This window comes from Thunnus maccoyii, chromosome 19 (assembly GCF_910596095.1).
Source record: "Thunnus maccoyii chromosome 19, fThuMac1.1, whole genome shotgun sequence".
Lineage (NCBI taxonomy): Eukaryota > Metazoa > Chordata > Actinopteri > Scombriformes > Scombridae > Thunnus > Thunnus maccoyii.
In genome coordinates this window covers 12,560,200-12,581,967 of record NC_056551.1, presented here as the reverse complement: position 1 = coordinate 12,581,967, position 21,768 = coordinate 12,560,200, and the positions used below count along the sequence as shown (strand labels likewise).

General features: G+C 37.5%; 2 protein-coding genes across 2 annotated transcripts; both read left to right on the top strand.

Moving 5' to 3' along the window:
- Window positions 1–4,374: 4,374 nt before the first annotated feature.
- On the top strand, window positions 4,375–8,098 carry ptgdsa (prostaglandin D2 synthase a). The gene is made up of 7 exons (XM_042395983.1): window positions 4,375–4,486; window positions 6,026–6,165; window positions 6,365–6,441; window positions 7,290–7,400; window positions 7,525–7,626; window positions 7,744–7,775; window positions 7,876–8,098. Exons 1-7 carry the CDS (start codon window positions 4,394–4,396, stop codon window positions 7,882–7,884), a joined length of 564 nt encoding a protein of 187 aa, XP_042251917.1. The 5' UTR covers window positions 4,375–4,393; the 3' UTR covers window positions 7,885–8,098.
- Window positions 8,099–14,406: 6,308 nt separating this feature from the next.
- On the top strand, window positions 14,407–19,292 carry LOC121886128 (alpha-1-microglobulin/bikunin precursor). Its single transcript, XM_042396051.1, has 10 exons — window positions 14,407–14,526; window positions 15,357–15,499; window positions 16,021–16,097; window positions 16,239–16,355; window positions 16,788–16,889; window positions 17,125–17,180; window positions 18,036–18,117; window positions 18,259–18,426; window positions 18,857–19,030; window positions 19,267–19,292. The coding sequence occupies exons 1-10, from the start codon at window positions 14,407–14,409 to the stop codon at window positions 19,290–19,292; spliced, it is 1,065 nt and encodes a 354-aa protein (XP_042251985.1).
- Window positions 19,293–21,768: the final 2,476 nt, after the last annotated feature.

Sequence of the window (21,768 nt, the reverse complement as noted above, 5' to 3'; positions counted from 1 at the left end):
CTAAGCCTAAATCTCGGGAGCTGCAGGAAGACCAAAATTTCCGAGGCTACTGTGATTGCGTTTTCCAGGACTCTATCCTCCTTACTCCCTTTCCTTTTGAGTCTCTTCCACTCTACGTAGTCCTGACTGTAAGCTTAATTTGTCGTCTAGCCGTCTTATTCGTAACGTGTGTGTTTCTTGGGTTGTCTTATAGAAATGTTCGCCTAAGTTTCCATCTGCTCAGCACCTTTACTTTAAGCCTTTATCGTCTCTCTGCCAACCGCCCCGTTCCTTTCCACTAAATCATCTCCTCCCTGTTTGACTCTTTATTCTCTCTTTCTGGCCGTGGCCCTCAATCTTTTCTGAAGCAGGCACCTTCTGTTTGATCCTCGCTCTCTCTGTCAGATACTGAGCCGCGTCCTCTGGCGCATCTGCTTCATCTCGCTGAGCTCACGTTGATTCAGACAATGGTTAAAAAAAGACAGCAGTTGAGTACATTTCAAATGATTTCCTGATTGGCGTTCGTTATGTGTTCAATTAAGTATATTGGAGGGGTTTTGCCCACTTTTTTGAGATTGTTCAGGAGGTCTAGTGACATAAAGCTCCAACTACACACTCAAAAAAATGTTTTCAGATATTCTTTGCTCATGTGTGTGTCGTGTATAGTCTGCCATTACCCCATGACTTTTTCTTACAGTATCTTTTACAGATGACCACATCTCAGTCCGCCTACAGTACAGCCAGTTGTCTGAGCACTGGCTGTAATGTAGAGGATTTATTACTCCTAACAGTAATTGTGGCGATGCCTAGGCTGCTTTGCTTTCTGCAGACTGAATCTCACTTCAGTTTAAACAGCTTTCTTCTTGCACTGACTGACAAAGTTGACCTTGACAGCTGCAGTTTGCTGTCATCTATCATTTCCATATTTTGGGACTTTTACAAAAATACCCAATAAAGCTGTTTGACAGAAAGTGAGATTCATCCCTGCCTCCTCTGTGGTCTTAGTTAAAAGAGTCTGTCTCTGTCACTTGTATTTATTCTTTAATGATGAGTGTGATATGTTCTCATGAATGTCTGAAAAGCAAACGAGTGACCAATGATGATGTTGTAAAGTGTGATTTACGTATTCAAGGGAACATTTCTGGCTGTTATGATGCTTCTGACTGAGGGTTGCACTTGTCAACCCTGACCACCAGGGGGCGCGTGACTAAACAGCCCCACAGCAGAGCACTCTGAATAAGATGTTTCCATTTTCACTTTTTTAATTTTAAATGAGCTTAAATTATTCTTTTTGAAGAACTGTTAATTATACTTTGATTGTTTCACTGCTGTTTGTGTTTGCTTTTGCTTTTTTTTTTTTTTTTCCTTTGCGTGAAATCATAGCTTTGTGATTTTTGGTATAAAAGGGGGATTCATGTGTGAGTGGAAGACAATCTAAAGCAGCCATCAGAGTCAAACTGTACCTTCATAAAAGGCACTATTATCCAGCTGGGGATCTTTTATGAATGAAACTGACTGGGAGCCAATTTTCCATTTCCCAGCTGATAAATACTGTTTTTAAAAAAGCAGATGGCAAACCAGATAAGTGAATGTGCAAAACCTGAAACAGCTGAAGGCCTGCAGAGAGTGACGGGGCTGTGGGACAGGGTGTGTTGGGTCACCTGTTTGACCAGAGGGGGGAGCTGCTTCCTCATCAATACTTAAAACCTTTTCAGACAAGGAGACTCACACAAGTTTCCATGCTATTTTATCATGCAGTCTTTGGATGATAAATGAAAGGGCCTGATGACTGCAAGTTGAACTACTGTAAATGGACATTTAATGCTGAAAACGCAATATTACACACTATATTTTGAAGTGTGGACTACATGCAACATTTGTAAACCGATCTATAAAACAGATTTAAATGTTCCAACTGACCTGTGGGTATTATAATCAGTTAAAAACTCCTGATCCTTTCACCTTTTTTGATTTAAGGTGTAAGAGACTGATTTCCCAGGTCCTCTACACATGTATTGTATGTATAATATTATTATTTGACAGATTAAACTGATTTAATGCCAGCCCCTAATACACCCGCATTTTAAATGTAGTCAGTCTGTGGTGATTGATTTTGACTATAAGTTTATTCGGCTTATGTCTTTCTTGAGCCAAAAATTAAAAAGTTCCAAAGTGAACAAATTTGTGAGAAAGTCTCAGAGGCATCAAACTGTCACCCAGCTCATCTTGACACTTGCAAACATATAACCAGAGTGTCTGATTGTAAAGCACCTCTAAGGTCACAGTGAAGTTTGTGATCATGTGAGTGTCACTGCACACCAGGCAGGCCACGCTGTAGATCACAAACAAACTGAACACTTGTGTTTTATCAAATTTATGTCTCTCTGGTCTCGCTGTCCCTCATGCCTCTGATCAATATTTCTGCTTTTTGCACTTTTTGTTTGTCTTTTTTTTTTCCCCTGCCGTGATCCTCAGGAACATCAAGCAGTGCTAGAGAAGGCAACAAGTTTGTACACGTATGCCTATCTGTGTGAAAGTTTTTTTTTTTATCATTATTTTATTCTATTGTGTCGTTGCACAAGCGGCAGCTCTCAGCTTGTGCAGAGTGTGTAGGAGGAGGTCTGTGAGGTGTGATGTGTGTGTGTGTGAGACGCGCACACACACACACACACTGATGTCCTCTTGTCCACCGAAGGCTAGCTGTATACATCATGCATTTCAAGAAAATGAGATAAAAAGCAGTGCTGCAAATGGAAAATCATTATTAATAAAAACTATTTAAATTGTTCACTCTGGCTCTGTTTGTTGAACTACTCTCTTATGATTGAGCTCAGGCCTGAGCCAGGAACTGACATTAGCAATATCTGGACTGTTTCAACACTAGCAGCAGGCCATTTACCCGAAAAAACACTGTGTTTTATCATTATGTTCCAAACATTGGGTTAAGCAGTTCACTTCAGGTTACATCAGGCTTCCTGTAAGAGAACTTCCAGGTAAAATTTAAGATGTATCAAAATGTCTTTGTTTTGCTTAAAATAAATGATTAACTATTTAATTTGATTCATACTCTCTTATGATTTAACTATCATGACTGGAAAGTATGAAAGGACCTTTTAGGCGATCCAAAAAAAACTATTCTTTCTAATTTACATACAGCAGGATCTAAACTAGTTTTAGCATGCATATATTTTTATCAACTACTGTATCAGGTTAGGATAAAAGGTGTGTACATCCAGTATATCTTCGGTCCCTACAAACCTTCTTCAGAGGATTTTCAAAGAACTTGTACTCTAATCTCTGTTTTTACAACATCATTTCCTGCTCCATCCAAATATCTACACCTCTGAAAAGCTTAACAGTGAGTTCTTGTTCTTGTGTGATGGAAACACACCCCTTTCAACACAGATCGTATGTTCTGTATATTCATTCGCTTTTGGCCTATTTTTAACATTTACACGGCCCACAACACCTATTACAGCCTCGGCCCTAATTTTACCAAAGTCAAGCTACTACTCAGAAATACAAACTAGATCTTAAAAGCTTCTACATTATTAACCTTTTATTGATCAGTTTTACTTAATCTGTGAACTTGTCAATAAATGCCATTTTGAGCAATTTATCTTTACATTATTGTCCTTTTTGTGACAGAAAAGCAGAACCTAAAAGTATGATGTCTCAGATGGGAAGAAATTACTTTCAGTTCAGTATAAGAAAATGATTCTTATTCTTATAAAGACAGAAATACTGAAACAGAGGAAAGTGAAAGCAGAACATAAAAATTAGTTTCAAAATTAGTCTCTTCATTTACTAATGACTAATTTCTCAAGTCATGATATGAGTCATAATTATGACAGTATGTCATACTGTAGTTGTGTGAACTTGTTTTATATGCAACTATGAAACTTCAGTTAAAACCCAGCACTGAAGGCAGTTTGGCCCCATAAGATCATGATACTGAAGGCCACTGTTGTGTCCTCAGATGTCTTCATCTGTTATAAATGATACTGTAATGGTAATGGTAGACAGAAGTTACTGACCTCATCAGGTTTCTTTTTTGTGGCGTGTGTCTCAGTGTGCTGTAAGATCTTGTGAAACCAGTGTGTTTGAACTCATGAGGAAAATCACATGAATCTCATCTGATAATAAACCACATGCATGACATATTCCTGTACATTCAGCTTATTTTGGAACCGCACATCTCTAACACTTAGCCACTGTTCCCTGATCCTCAGCAATGATTGGCTAACAACTAGGTGGGTGGATCAGGAGAAAAACAAACACTGCCACAGGCTTTGCCACTCTGTACCTGTCTGTCTGTCTGACGAACGCTTTCAGTTCATTTTAGGCTCAAGTCAGATACCCTCTCTCAACCTTTCAGCCCGTCCATCTCGCCTCTTCGTTTCTCCTCGCAGCCATGAGGACCACAGTGGCCGCTGTTGTCATGGTGATGTGCTCGATGATGGTGCACGCAGACGTGAAGCCACAGAGAGATTTCTCCCTGCAGAAGGTAAGATGGACAGACATAAATGCTTCATGTAATGTTTGTTTTTAAGTATGAATGTATTTAAATCAGTTTGATTTGTTAAGTTCAGCAGGTTCTGATCTCATTATTTGTTCTTTAGTTAGTGACTCCAATGGTGAGGGAACGCTGTGTCCCTCACGTGTGTTTTGGTGAGTGTGTGTACTCAAAGTTTGAGAACAGCTCCTCAGTTTGAGCCAAAACAAACGAATATGGGCATAAGTCCCAGCACTGACAATCAAGTCACAAATTGTAATGACTAAAAAATTTGTGAATTCTTATTTTCCTGGTCTCCGAACACAGGAGAGGTTGAGAGAGGTCAGTTTGATATTTCCCGTGGTAAATACACCATGAGAAACATCATGAAAAGGAAGATATACATTTGTTTCCTGTGGCTGATTTGATAGGCAACTGCGGATTTATCCTAGAAGTGTTTTTGTAAGATCTCTGTGATGGGATTGTTCCATATTTATCAAAAGGTCAGTCATTTTCCACTCTGGTGTGAGTTAATGTAAAATGTCAGATAACACCCAGCCTCAGTTTGTTTTTTTTACCTTACAATTCCCACTTATAAATTTTATCTACAAAGCCTAAACAGAAAATGCAGCGTCAGGAAAAAGTTGTTTATCATTTACATAAAGCAGCTCTGTCCTTATAGTTCAGTCTACTTTGTAAAGGATCTATGTTGAGATATGAGGAGATTATGTGGTTAGCAGAAATGTTCACAACATGACACAAATACAGCTCTCTTGTTTTCCTCCCTCGGGGCAGTCAATGCTAAAATTGTACACACTTAAAATGTATGTATGCATAAGAAAAAGCCACGAAATGTTCCATAAAGAAAGAAAATTATTTTTTATCCATGCTTATGTTTGGTGACAGGTGGAAGCTGATTATATGGATAATTCTGATGGTATAATATATATTTCATTATTAACAACAAATCTCATGAAACAAACAACAAATTGATCATTCTAAGAAGTATTATCTGTTTACTTAAAGCCTGATATAGCTTGATTCCTCTGTGTCATAGACCATCATGGTCCAAAAACCACTAAAAACACATGGGTGACATGTTCTTTCATTATGATGACTACGTGCACTTCAGCATATTTTGGGTCAAGCCCCCACACACGCCCCAGCTACCTTAATTACTCACTAGCACACCAAATCTGTTCCCTGAACACTATTTGCTTCTGTATAAAAGTAGAGTGCCCAGTTGTTTCAGGAAATTACTGAGCCTTTTTTAAAAATGAAACTGTATACATGACCTGTTTTCAAAGACTGGGTTACAGTTACATTGCGCACATTCATCTAATAGTCTGTGTAAACTGTGTCCTTGCATGAACATGTGTTTATGTCGTCCTGGTTCTCCTTTTTAATGAGGTTAAGTCATAAACTGAAAGTGAAATATAATATATATATATATATATATATATATATATATAATAGTATCAAAACACTCAGAAACCCAAGATCTTTAATATGTAAAGTTACATTTGAGTGTTTTTGTGTGTGTGTGTTTAGTTTGCAGGGAAATGGTACCGTGTGGGTCTGGCCTACGACTCTCCAAGTTTTGTCCCATACAGAGACAAAATAAAGGCCTCCATGGGAATCATCACACCACTCGTGAACGGCAACGTTAACCTCACAATGTGGGAAGTCACGTGAGTCTGTGTGTGTGAGGCGGTGACATTCTGTATGTGAGCACAGTCTATATATTGCCATACACAGTACAGGCCAGTACATGTTTGCGTGAGGGGCCACAAAAGGCGTGAGATGTGCTAGTCAAAGAGGAGAGGAGGACAGGCAGAAGACACAGAGGGATATATGAAGTGATGTTTGTGTTTCCTTTGTGTGCTTCAGACCTGTAGGTTGTGTGAGTAAGCTGTACCAGTATGAGAAGACTACCGTACCTGGACAGTTCACCTACTTCAGCACACGTAAGTCTCGGCTCACCTCTGATCTGACTCATAACCTTCCCACGGGAGAGATCGTTTTGTGGTTTGAACCTGAGAGAAAGAGACAAGAAATAATAGTTAAAAAGCTTTGTGACGTTATTTTTTCCATGATAATCCAATATAGAAGTCTGACTGGTATTGATTGAGTGCCTGTAGTTGTAGAACAAGTTTCTGGATCAGCAGCAGTATGAGTAAACAACCGCCCTGAGCACACAGATTGAAGCCACAGTGTCCAGGCAGAACATGTGACAAATATTCCTAAGTGTCATAAAAATGTAAGAATGGAAATCAAAGTAAAATAGTACCCCCAAAAAATAACCCAAGCATGTTTGTAGAGTGTTGATTTTGTTAGAATGTATGTGATGCACTTATGTATATTTATATGCATTTTAGTTATTTTTTATTGCTGTTTGTTTTTACTTAATGTCTACATTTAAAACAAATCTATAGCACTTTGAGATGCTCCTTTCTAAAAATTGTTACAAATGAAATTCATTATAATTGTGAATACATGTACAGTACATCACATATTTATTCCAATGCTACATGTATTTATACTTTTTATTCTTTCATGTTGTATTCTTTCTTTCTTTTTTAGATATTTTAATATATATACAATATATTTCTAATATGCTCCATTTTGTTTTTGTTTGTTTTGTTTATGTTTAATACACCCAATTTGATTTGTCTGTTTTTCTGCTTCTGCTTTACAGATTTTACTAATTGTTCTACATCTCACATGGATTTCCATTCAATCTCATGTTTTCCTGGTTAATATTTAATACTGAATACCAAGAAGTGTCTCATTTCTGTGTTGTGTTTCCACTCAGGCCATAACATGGTGAAGGACATCACAGTGGTGGAGACGAACTACACTGAATTCGCTCTGGTTCTCAAACACAAGGTTTTCAACAGAGAGTACACGCAGGTGGCACTTTACGGTGAGATGCAAACACACATACACACGTTTTTTACATTACATCTAAACATGTGAGCTGCAGCGTCACTGCAGAGCCGATAGTGTTCATCACATCTCTGTCTGTCTATATGTGTCTCTGTGTGCAGGTCGCACTCAAAGACTCAAACCTGACATCATTCAGAAGTTTAAAGCCTTTGCTTTGTCCCGGGGTTTCTCCAGAGAGTCTATTCTGACTCCACCTCCAGTAGGTAAAGTAGAGCCAATACAGTATACACATAAATACACTCATGCACATAAAAACAATGGGGAGAAATCAATTATCCTGAAGTTAGCTAATTCACGTCTATATATTCTCTGACCACCAGAAAACTGCCCACCAGCGGGATCTGGACGTCAGGTGAGTCTAGTTCTTTTTGAAAATGTGAAACACAGCAGAGTTAATTGTTGATTTCTGTCTAACAAATCTTCTGTGTAATAGTTTTTGTTTCTCTCTCCAGGTTTCCTGATGCTGCTCCAGCTTCTCCAGTCTATTTTCACCCAGCATTGACTATGAAGTACTTTTTCCGGCAAACATCGTCATTCTGGCTACAAAGATGATAAATAACAAATATTGCTGATGGAATTTGTACATCATCCTCTTTTATATAGAGCTTTACATTATTTTCATAGTTCTGCTGTTTCACTGTGTTGACATAGTTAAATAAACAATCTTAACCTCCAGACTGTGTATGTGTGTGTGTGTGTGTGTGTGTGTGTGTGTGTGTGTGTGTGTGTGTGTGTGTGTGTGTGTGTGTGTGCCTATTCATGAGTTATTTAAATCACAGGTTCCATTCAGATATACTGTGCATGTTAGCGTTTCACTTAATCACCAAGCATTTTACACTAATTAATTAATCACCACATTTTGTGGTAGCTGGTTTTTTGCCATTTGGTCAAATATTGTATATTCATCTTCTTGAATTAAGTTCTGACTTTTAAAAAACATCAGAATATATTTGATTGTACTATTTGACACAGTGTTGACCTATACTTAAATAAACAATATAAGCCTTGAGGCTAGGTGCAAGTGTGTGTTTGATTTTGTGCGTGTGTGTGTGTGTGTGTGTGTGTGTATAATCTACTCTTTGTACTGTGTACTTCATGCTCATCTATGTACTGCGAGTGCTGTAGCTCACTGAAAGGAAATGCTGAGCTTTGTGTGTGAGTTGAGTCATGTGAAAATCAATTCTAATATGACCACCGGGTGGCAGATTTCACTACACTATGAAAACGAATCCCTTAATTTTTTACAATAAAATTCCATTAATTTACCCATTAATAATGATGGAATTAAGATTTGTTTTTTGGGTTTTTAAGGGGATAAAAAATGGATTAAAATTAATTAAGATATTTTTAATATAATGATTTTTTGGAAGATAAAAATCCCTCAAAATGGACCAAGAATTCTGGAAGCCACCCATTAATTTATACCTTAAAAGGCCTTAAAACTTAATTAAGATGAAAATTCAGGGGTGTTTTTTTCCCTTTAAAAACTTTAAAAACCATGCAAGTAAGCCATTAAAATATCTTAATTCATTTTAGTCCATTAATCTATCCATTCATTATCCCCATGTTTGGTGTGAACCCCTAAATTTGAAATTTAAGGTCCTTTTTAAGGAACAAATTAAGAGGTAAATGTGATGTTATTTTAAAAAAAATTATAAATATTTTAAAACTTGCATACAGGGGGCAGATTTCACCACATTAGCATGAACCAGACCTCATCGCTTTTTGACTTTAATACCCTCCTGTGGTAATATCAGAAAAGACAAGGTGGCAGAGAGCAGTGCAGCCTTTTCTCTACTATCAGCTGTTATAGTTGACATGTATTGATTGGTTGTTTGTTTTAGCTTCAAATTCAAAGTCCAGTGTCTCATTTTGATTATTTGGACTGTTCAACACTTCAACCAACAAACACACAATCACATGCACACACTTATGTGCGCACACGAAACAGACAAAGACAGTCGAGAACTTTGCTCTTTTCGTTGTCTATTCTTTGCAGTGTGGTGGGACAGAATTCACAAAACACAGTTTGGCCCAGGGAAGATAGTGAAAAGCAGGGGGAGGGTTGGACAAGTGCAGGGTGCAGGGCCTCCATCCTCTCAGAGACAGAGGTGGACAGTCAGGCTGAAAGGATGCAAAGAGTTGTGGTGTCTCTGCTGGTCCTGCGATGGGCCTGGATCCTGCAAGGAGTCCCAGTGCTCACAGAAACTCATATCCCCATACAGGAGAACTTTGATTTGAGCCAGGTGAGTTGCTCAGATACTAGTTTGATTATTTTATTTATTTAAGACAAATATGACTAAATTTAACTAAGTTTGACGGAGACATAGTTTTCCCTTCCGCCCCTTCCCCACCCGCTCCATCTTTTCATCATCATGTATTCTCCCTAAAGAGTAGTTCTGGTGCTATGAGGAAGGGACCTTTATGTCCTTTGAATAGTTTAAACAGAAGCACTGCTTGACAGATAAAGATTTCCTCAGCCATCTGAAACCAGACAACTTTATTGGAGTCAACCACAAAGACCAGTGGCCATGCTGACCAATCATTATTTAAAACTAGTGTGTGAAGTAGTGTATGAAGCTCTTATGTTATGAAGTTTATTAATACCTGATCTGAACAGATCCAGACTCAGATGGGAGAAAGACCTAGGAATAGAACTGGATGGGGAACTATGGGGTGACTTGTGCAGGGATGGTGTGACCTGTACTTTAAACTCTAGATATAGATTGATACAGTTTAACTTCCTGCATCCGCTCTATATCGCCCCATAAAAACTACACAAATACAACTACAATATATTGCCCCTTTGTTTTAGATGTGGCTTAGATGAGGAAGCATTCCTACATTCCACTTGGCAGGGCCCTAAACTTCAGGGGTTTCAGCAGGGGTATGTGACCCCCTATCTGGTATTCATGGTGTCGTCTTTCCATTGAATCCAGAGATTTGTTTACTGGGTAACTTTACTCACAGAAATTGTGCTGGCCATTGCTAAAAAAAACTGTATTGCATTAAAATGGAAATCAGATGTCCCCCTCCCAAGTGGCATGTGGCTGTACACCCCTAGAGAAAATAACTTGCTGGTTGAGGAATAAGAGTAAAACATCTTACAAGATATGGCAATCCTATGTGGATTATATGGAAAACCTCCTATCGCACCACATTGATTGTACCTCTATAGTCTTCTTGTATTGAGGATGTGCTTGACCAGGTGATCCTCGAAGTGAGATGCTGCCCTGTGTCTCTCAATGTTTTGAGACACAGTTATTTGCATTATTTTGTTGTCATTGTGGATGGTGTCTACTTGATTTTAATTTTGATTTGTTTGTTGTCTTGTTGACTTTGTACTGTCATGTTGTTGGTTGTATGTTGTTTGTTATTGTGTTTGGATTTGAAAAAGCAAAATAATTTTTTTTTTTTTAAAAAAAGAGTAATAATGGTTATTATTTCACAACTAAGTTTGGCACTTTTCCCTCTTTAATGGTATGTTATTCATAAGTTAAATTATTGTTATTAATTAGTCAAAATGATGGAAGATTTCTTGCCACAATATGATTTCAGCAGCTCCCCTGTGAGATGCTTTTGTGCCTTGTAATAACCACTGAATTAATTCAACTAGGGATGGAAATTATCACTAATACTGTCCTTTGAAAAATAAAATATGAAAGTATTGAGTTGTATCACGAGTTCCGAGATTGCTGTTATGACTGCATATCAATCCATATGCAAATGCTTCGATGTGAATATTCTTGTGCTCCTTGCAGTTCATGGGGAAGTGGTATGAGCTGGCAGTGGTTTCTACCTGTCCTCACTACATGCAGCGCAAGAGGGGAAACCCTGTCATTCGTGCACTGGAGCTGAAACATGTGGCTTCTCAGGCCAACTTCACAATGACGGCCACTAATTTCAGGTCAGACTCACATGCATGCTTGCACACACACACACACACACACACACACACACACAATTTAAAACCTGTGTTGTTTGTGCCTGCATGTAGGAACGGCTCATGTACACAGACATCCACAGATTACAGTTTGACCAACACCACAGGACAATTCTACCACTACATTGCAAGTATGTCTCTCTCCTCTTGCCCTCCATCCTTTTTTATCTAATTTCACATTCTGTCTGTTCATTTCACACCACATTAACAAGGTTTAAATCTGTCATGTAGCCTATTGTGAACACCGTCCTCCATACAGGGTTCGAAGCTGATGTTGACACCTACGTGGTTCATACCAACTATAATGAGTTTGCAATGATGGTTCTGCTGAGCGTAGAGAGACCTTCAGGAATTAAGACCACCACTGTGAAGCTTTACAGTGAGGAACCATTCTTGAATCTATTTTTCATTATGTTAAGTGCACATGCTTATCTTTAGCCCGTTTTTTTTTTTTTTTGGTAACATTTCATCATGAAATCAAAGTTGTGACAAAAATGCATATTGTGAATCAGATGTATAAAATCCATCTCAACAACAACTAACTAATTCTATTTACTTCTGTATAACCCAAGTATAAACAGTGATAGAGGCAGAGCAGTCTGTGCTCTAAAAGAAATACAACAGAAAATGTGTCCTCTTCAGGTCGAACTATGGATGTGAGGGCTGCTGTGATGGATGACTTCAAAACACTGGTCAGACAACGGGGACTGAGTGACGACACTATCATCAATAATCAGAACAGAGGTTTAGACGTACACACATTCATTACACGCTTGGTCCTCCCTGAAACCATTTTTGTCTCATCTGTCTTACTGAAATTTTTTCATGCTCATTTCCCAAGCGGCTGAAGACATTTCCCAGCCGATAGAGTTTTCTCAGGACACACCTTGTTACAGCAGCAAAAGCACAGGTGTAACTAACAAGATTAATGATGGCTGCATGCACAATACATTGGTATTGATTTTATTAGTTGCACATATGTTTGACAGGTGAGAATCAGGTACAGTCAAATAAAATCAAAGGAAACCATCACACTAAATATTATAAGTTTTTTTACAAGGCTACAATGTAAGCAATTAATTCTATAGAGATTAAAATACATTCAAATATTAAAGGTAACGGTTAAAACATGCAAAAAATGGCTGCAACAAAGTGAGCAGCTGTTATTTGGTTTGTACTGCATGTTTTCTGTTTTTTGTTTGTTTTTAATGTAAGTTTGTTGTCTTTCGTCTCTCTCTCTCTCTCTCTCTCTCTCTGTCTTACTCTTCCCAGGTGAGTGTACTCCAGGTGAGCAGGTGACAGAGCCCACTCCTAGATCAGGTACGTGCTTCACACTTAATGAAATGACAGGCACCATTAACAATGTTTTTTTTTTCAATGAATACATTCCCATTGGTCATAAATTTAGGATAAGTCACCAATTTGTGTATTTTGGACCGTGACTGCATGTTTTTGCTCCCCAGAGGTCTAAGAGAAATGTGGTGGTGACTTTGGCTTGAGAGCTGGCAATACTTCACCAGGTAAGAGTACAAATCATTCCCATTGAAAAAAATCTTTACACTGGTCAGTGCTCAGATGGAATTCTTCTTTAACAAATTCATACTACACTAGTAGAGTGAGTCTCCCACAGATCAGTAAAGGAGGCTCATGGGAACAGTAGTTTTTAGTAGTAAAGTATTTTTCATCCCCATATTGTATATCCAGTGTATTTCATAAACTACAACAGGCATTTTCATCCCAAGACTTATTTAATTTTCCTTTCAAATCCTCCAAAAGAGGACACACTGAAATTGTGCAACTGCAAGTATAAATATTGAATACAAGAAACATAACTCACATACTGTATTTTTCTGCCCACCTTTAGAGAACTGATCATTATTTTTTCACTTTTACAGGTTAAAAGCTCATGTGGACAAATTGAAGAGGAGGAACATCACCATAAACAATCATAGTCTATTAACACATTGACTGTTTCCTCAATGGAAAAAGCAACACTGTTTGGTTTCCACTGACCACTGACTTCTCTGAATACATATAAATACTATGTCACTATCTACAGTAATTAAATTAATATGTTTGTATACAAAGGATTTTTAAATTTTATTTGTGATGCACTAACTAAAATTTGGATGCACTTTCCCATTCAATGAGAAAGTGTGTCCAAACTTTTGACTGGTACTGTATAATAAATGAAGATAATAATCATGATGATAAAATAATTAGTTCATCATAATTCCACCTAATACATAATAATTTATTACCTTAATTTTAACTAATCAGATGATTATGATTACTTAATACAAATTAATTCCAGTTAACATTAACTTTTCCAGTAAAAACACATTGTATTTGTTTAACTGTAATTTCAGACTGAAGAAGAAAAAGCTCTGGTAGTCTTTTCAAATATAGAAGACAATTTAAATGCTTGGTTGCTTTTCCTTTGCCTCTACAGATTATAATTTTATATTTACAAAATGTTAATTTGTAGCTACATAATAAAAAATATGAATCCAGAATTTGAACTATTCATATGAAAAAAAGCCTCAATCCGTAATTTCTTAAATCTAGAAGATGTCAAATAAAGACACGAGCTTTGTGAGAAGCCTGAGAAGATTACTGTTTTTTCTGTGTATTGCAGATTACCAATTTAAAAAAGTTAAGTATAAAAACCTCAATACTGCAGGGTAAAATAACATGTATTTGTTACTCATTAGTCTCTCGGATCATCACATGTATTGATTGGTTGGGGCTGCCAAAACGCTGAAGTCCAACGTTTAAGCAGTCAGCTGCTCTGACATGTCAAAGCACAAAGTGAGAGACGGAGAGACAGAACTTTGCTCTGTTACTTGTTTGTTTTTTATTTGGCTGTGGGAGTGAGTACATGCAGGGGCCACAGCACACATATAACACAGGTCAATGCCCTGTCCCCCTTTGAAGAGAAGAGGGGGGTGAAAGACGCAGTGAGGTGAGGGGATGGCCCTTTTCCTAAGATTTAGTGTCTTAGTCCTCTCAGAGACGAGTGGAAAGACAGGCTGATAGGATGCAGAAAGCGGTGGTTCTGGTTTCTCTCCTGGTCCTGGGATGGACCTGGACCATCCAGGGTCTCCCTGTAATCCCAGAACCTCTCTACCCCACACAGGAAAACTTTGATCTGGCCAGGGTGAGTGTCTGAGTTCAGTAGTCACACAGTTGCTCTTTTATGTGTAATATTCAGTACTTTTAAATGTATATATTCTTCTTCTGTATTTCTCTCTTCTTTCTGTAATTAAGTAATTAATCTGTAATCTTTGTTTGGGGGATAAATTGTTTAATCCTGCAGTCAGTGGAAAGCTTAAAATACATACATATCAATTACTTAAAATTACATGTTTTGTATAGTAAATTTAAATGTGTATTTTATATAAACCTCTTGTGCTTTCTATGCATTAAATATTGTAAAGCAGCCTGGAATAGAAATATCAGTTTCAGCTGCAAACAGGCAACAAAAAGTATTTTTCTTTTGAAATCCATCCTTATGAGCTCTGCAAGGGGATTGATATATATAGTACATTATCCTTTACTAATGCCTTTCTCAAGCATTGAATGTGATGAGAAGTGTTTAAAAAAATGATTAAATTACATTGTGTATTTTAGATATTTTGCAAATTTATGCAATACTCTGTAGTTTTGACTGGTCGTTTGTGTTTCTTTTCTTTCTTTCTTTTTGTACTAACGTGTTTTGGTAATAATTGTGACTTTTAATTTAGTATGAGCTGTGGAAATTTCTGATCTACAGAGTGCAAAACAAATAGTTTTTGTAAAATATTCATTTGTAACTCATTTATTTTTATATGCTTTATAAATTGATTTTTAACTAAGGTGAAGTTCACTTTTTTTTTTACTGTTTTTGGTTTGATATACTGAAGCAACAACCCTGCTTATTTCAGTTATACTTTATGTGAATTACACAAGTAAACTCTCAACTCATATAGCAGTTTCTCTTCCTACCAGTTTTTGGGAACTTGGCACGATATTGCCAAGGCAACTACATGTACCCATATGCATAAATACAAGGGAGATGCAGCCATTGGCAAACTGGTCCTGCAGAGAAGTACCACCCAGGGCAAAATCAAGATGACTCGAAATGTACTCAGGTTTGTAAGCAGAGCATGAATGACACACACATGCTCTAATGGACAAAACGTATGAAAATATATGATTTTTAAAGTTAGAAATGCTTTATCATCAATTACATTGAAATAAAAAATACTACTGTATATGAAAATGTGTGCAATTTTACCAGAAAATTCAACAAATTATAATTTCAACCTGGGTTAATCCAAGATTTTTAGAAATCTGGAGAAAAATAAATTTGTAATTTTTACATATATAATTATATATATATACACATTATGTGCATGATAATGGCCTCATAGGCTAACCCTGACAGTGTTTTGGCGAGACAACATCAAGTAATAACCAAAACCAAGTGTGCAAAATCGAAAGCTGCCTGTGCCAACTGTGTTTTATACATATCTGACATATTCTGCACAGATGACACTTCTTCAGTCATATTAACTGTTGTCAAGTGCCTGCAGCATCATACATGATCTCAATAATGAACTCACATATACGATCACATAAATATAAAGATATAAATACATTTTGTGTTTAGACATGGAACATGCAAGGAGGTCTTTGGGGACTATGAGTTGACCACCACACCTGGACGATTCTTCTACCATGATACAAGTATGTCTCTCTCTCTCTCTCTCTTTCTCTCTCTCTCTCTCTGTATAATCTTGCAAGTGATGCAGCTCTGTCTTCAGTTGATGTCATCCATGAGATTTTACAAGTATTATGATTATTCTCCCTGTGCTCTTCTTCCTGCAGAGTGGGCGGCAAATGTGGATGCCTATGTGGTTCACACAAACTACAATGAGTATGCGATACTAATAATGAGCAAACAGAAATCATCAGGGAATAAGACCATCTCTGTTAAGCTTTACAGTGAGTGGACACTCTCTATATACCCGGACATTTCATTATCTTTTTTCCTATTGTTTTAGTTTGCTCTTTGAAAAAAGCTTGACTGATATTTTCAGCACCATTTCAACCCAAATTCTTATGAATAAAATACAAGAAAATCAAATCAGTATAATTTTGATAGCTTTAAGTGTCATTTTTTAGCAGCTTATCAAGCACAAGTTTTATTAGTATTGGGATTTCCCCTCATTTGTGTTAAGATAGAACATAAATTCTAACCAAATTCTTTCTAACTAATTAGCAGCCCTTAATTACATGGTGAAATCAGTATTTTTTTAAGTGAAAGTGATTATCAGGTGAACCCAAGTACATCATTTTACAGTAGCTCAAGCCCTTCACACCATGTTAAAGTGTTAATTTATATCTGCTTCAGCCAAATTGCTCTGTTCCCTTCAGGTAGGACCATGGAGGTGAGACCGACTGTGCTGGATGACTTCAAAACACTGGTCAGACAGCAGGGAATGAGTGACAACACCATTATCATTAAACAGAACAAAGGTACAGCACAGACACAATAGATTATTACACACACACACACACTAACATTTTTTTTCATCCACAATCGGTCACACTTTGGGAAACAGTTCATTACAGTTCGGATCTTTATTGTCCCACATGAGGAAAATCTTTTTTACAGCAAGGTGGCCCAAAAACATAAACACAACAAAAACAACATAAGACAACTGGGTGGTTGGACATTTAAATGATATGTTGTCATTAAATGTCTGTGCAGGTGACTGTGTTCCTGGACAGCAGGTGGCAAAGCCAACACCTCAGTCTGAGCTGCAGGTACTTACATACTTACAGATACAAAAAAAACAAACAACTAAATTCTCTTAACATGCATGTCTCGATTTTATTGTCATTTAAACACAATGTAACAAATTCAGTCAGCTTTCCATTCATATTCTAGTTCTTGTTGTATTCTTATTTTAATATACACTCAGCTTTAAGTAAAAGAACAAGTATTTAAATCCCTCTCTACTGAAATTGGAGTATTATTATTATTAGCCCTTCTGGTAGCAGTACAGTAGCAGTAGTACATTTATATAGGAATGCCTGAAATAACATTTAATACTACTAATATACTATTATGCTAATATTTTTCTGACTGCAAAAATTGAGGAAATCAAATTGATTTCATGTTAACATGCCTTGCTCAGATGACCATGAAAAATTTAATTTGTCTTTTTAAATGTGCTCTCAGTGGAACTGTAAAATAATGAAACAATAGAAGAGTGTGAAAGTGGTGCAAGAAGTATTATGTTTAATAATAATTTAAAAATAAAAACTAAAAACCATGGATACTCCTCAAGTAAAACTACAGATATATTAGAACCATGTATACATTGCATATTGCATATAACAAGTAAATAGTGTTAAATGCATTAATGCACATTTTAATGTTGTTGCTTTAATGTGGACAAACATCTATAATTTTACAATAGATCTGAAGCTGCAACTGTATAAAAATATAGTCTTATATATTAGTAACTCCCTTTGTAAAATGTGATAGATTCAATGAAGCACTGGTACAAGGAGTTACAGAACATGATGTTGCTAAAAAAATTTATAAATATTTGAAATACTGGAGTTCATGTGGCTTTGCATTTCTAACTGAGTCTGTCTGTGGATGTGATACAGAGGGTGAAGAGAAGTGTTGTGCCTACTCTGGTTGCAGATTTGGAGGCTTCTGGTGATGACACACCTCTGTTCAATGGGACAGGTAAGAGATCCGCTTACTCAATATATTAATAGCATGTCATTATACACTTACATATAAATGTACAGTATAACACATTCCTGAAAATGAATGATTCTGAGGTTTTAACTGATGGGTATCTATTTTACTTTTCTCTCTCTGTAGAGGCCTGTAAAGCAGCACCAGACACAGGACCATGTTTTGGGATGCACCAGCGTTACTACTACAACTCCTCCTCAATGAGCTGCGAGATCTTCAAGTTTGGAGGTTGTTTGGGCAACCAGAACAACTTTCATTCTGAGAGAGAGTGTCTGCAGAGATGTCGCACTGAGGGTGAGGAGTGAAATACAAAACACATCTTCATATCAGATGATTACACATAAAATGCATTCATCAATGTTTTTATACATTGCAAGTTTATTCTATATTAGTATCAATATTTAGTTTGGTTTGCATATTTTAACCTTTTTTTCTTCCAAATTTGAAATACTAATTTTTCCAGCTACTTCTTTTTACCAACCACTAGAACTTGCTGGTGCAGCAACAAGGATATGATCCCTCACTGGCTTCCCACTCACCACATACTGTTTGATGCCATTTTTCCTCTTTAATGGAATTTTGAAAAAGGGAAGCCTGATTGAAGCCCATCCGTAGGACAGTTAGTTATTACTGCTTGTCATTGTTGCAAGTGTGGGCTGTCGAAAACATGAAAACTATGAAAATGAATGAAAAACATCCAAGTTCCTGTGTTCTATCTCCACAGCTGTGTGTCGTCTGCCCCTGGCACCCCAACCCTGCACAGGACATCCACTCATCTGGGCCTTTGACTCCTCCATTGGTCTGTGTTTGCCCTACAAACCTGGCTATTGCCAGGCCAATGCCAACAAGTTCTACAGCAAGGCTGAGTGTGAGGAGTACTGCGGGGTGGTCAAAGATGGTGAGAGGACATATGAAGAAATACAGACTTGTAAAATAGAAACACAGACACATCTAGCCTCAGATACCTATTGAAGAAAAAGGAATTCTGCACAATTGGCATAACTGAAGTAAAACTTGGTTAAACTACCTATTGTACAGCTTGTATGTGTTCATGCAAATGCAACACTAAAAAACACACTGAATCTCTTCCCACATAATGATAAAAGCATTTCATGTATTTTTGCTCTTCCACAGATCCTGAGCTCCTGAGATTGGACTGAGCAACATGAGGAAACATTGCTGCTCTTCTGAACTCGCTGTTCAGAGATGCAACATGAACCAGCATTACACAAAGGGCACGTTAAACATTATGATTTTGTCTCAGCGCTCAAAGAATATGTAATGGTTTATCACAAAACATCACCAATAAAACAACTCATTACTCTGTTTTGGCTGATGTTTGTTGTGTCTTGATCAGAATGAAGGGACTGTAGAAGAGGCTGCAGTCCTAAATGTGTTCAACATTTAATCTAAATGATGAATTGAAGTGACATTTCATTCATCTTTAGGTTTAACACAGTTAAACCTTTCAGAGTGTTCAATTGGAACAATTAAACCTGCATTAACTGATTTGGCTACTTGGAAACAGTGTAAACAAGTAGTGAACACAGCAAACAGTTGCTTATTTATACATTCAGAAGTTACAGAGCAACATTATGATTTATTTGGAGTCGTCCTCTTGGCCACCTGATGATTGTAACTCAAACAAATGGGTTTGTGCACAGCAGGGGCGCAGAAAACACATTTTCATATACTTAGAAATAAAGCAACTTGCTGGAAACCAGTAAAATTACTGTTTCGTAATGTTAGCATGATAATCCTGCTATTTGACTGCTGGACAAGTTAAGAGCACAGACACACTGGACTATGGTGAATACAGGAAAAGTTTTGCTCATAAGAAACTATGTCAGTATAAGATTTAATAAGTTTTATTTATCAGCCACACAGGATCTTGAAAAGACACTCTGCACACCGTAACAATGTGATGCATTTTCCATACACAGCTGTTAATGAGTCACATGCTGAAAATAATCGGAAAGTGATAATTAACAGTTTTCACCCATTATTTTCGTGAATTGTGCATTACATGTTAATCTTCTCATAAACTCATAGTCTTTCTCGTTTGTTTTCACCACCCACATGTGTGTGCATCTCACTGATGATGGCGCTTGGAAACCCGTCTATATTCGCTCTCTTTTAGCTCTGGTTTTGGTCTCTACCAACTCCTGAGGAAAATATCTGGCTCTCTGCTAAATGTCCCACTATGTGTCCCACTGCTAACTAGTGGCTAACTTTCTCTGTTTGCCATTTGCTGCTGAGCTGGTAGTGTACAGTCGGTTTTTAGAGCTTTTTCTCTGAAAATAGCTTCCTGCTGTGGCCGAAAACACTGTGTGAGAGCCATGAGAGTGAATCAAAACAGTAAAATTGCAGACAGATAAACAATGAGAGCTGAAACTTGCTATAAAGCTCTGTGTAGTACCGCTGCCCCATATAAAGGGCAGATGATGTTATATGGCACTGGAAATTTTTAAAGGGATGTTAAAGAAGCAAGTCGGCAGGACAGAGTATGTGCAAAAAAGAGGATGATATTGAGATGATATTTAAAAAAAACAAGGCAAAAATGATTCCTGAGAAATGTAAAGGTTCTATATGTAGGAATCAAAAATTCCTTCTCATTAGTGACATCTGTGCCTGTTAAATGAGCTACAGTCAACATCCTGGTGCTCACGTCACAAGACTATTGCAGGTGATGTCTTTTTCCTCACTTACACTTCTCATAATTACATAAAGGATCTGTAACATTGTGTTTTGCACCATGTTTCAGCAAAGCATCTCTCAGTCCCAGTCAGTGTATGTACCTGCGCTCACTTGCTCACACACAAATACACACACAGAGGCCCCTGCTGTGCTGTGGCCGGTGGCTAGTGAGAGCCAATCCACACCACCAAACTAACACAAATATGTGTTAATCAACGACCCAAACCTGACCCGACCTGCAAACCGCCAACTTTTTTTTTACCAATCATGTTTACTTAATGCCAGTAGGCTCAGTGAGCTGTGGCCGGGGAGCAACGAGCTGTGGTCAGAAAGCAACACACTGTGGTCGGGGAGCAGCATGCTGCGGTTTTGTTGTGAAATGTGTGCTTATTAGGACCTTTGGACTACCAACAGGAAAAACAAAAGGGGTAAGCTATGTTCTGCTATTGCTCTTTCTGCTCCTTTGTTGAGAAATAATGTTTTTTTTAGCTGTGTGTGCTCAAGAGTGAGTAACTTGTTATTGCAAGTGTGTCTTATTGTGAAATGTGTATTTATTAATGGAGGCAGCTAGCTGTGTCATTATCTGGAGAGCTAATATCTGCAGGGCGTTTTTTGTCATATAGCACCGTTTTTTTGTGTTGTTGTGTCATTCTGCCAGTCGTTTGTTGACATTAGCAGGAGAGAGGCAAGACACTTGGGAGCGCGCAAAACATCACATCTGTTGGATTTGTGGAAAATCTGGCCCGGGCCCACAGGCTGTTACGGACAACCGAGAAAGTCAGGAAGGTCTCATTTTTACCTGCTCACTCACTGGCAATAAAAAATGATTAATACATGGAAATTGCTTTACAATTCTACATATAGAACCTTTTTTTTAAGTAAAAGGAAACAAACAATGAAATCTGCAGCCTCACAGCAAGCTGCCACCTACTCCCTTCC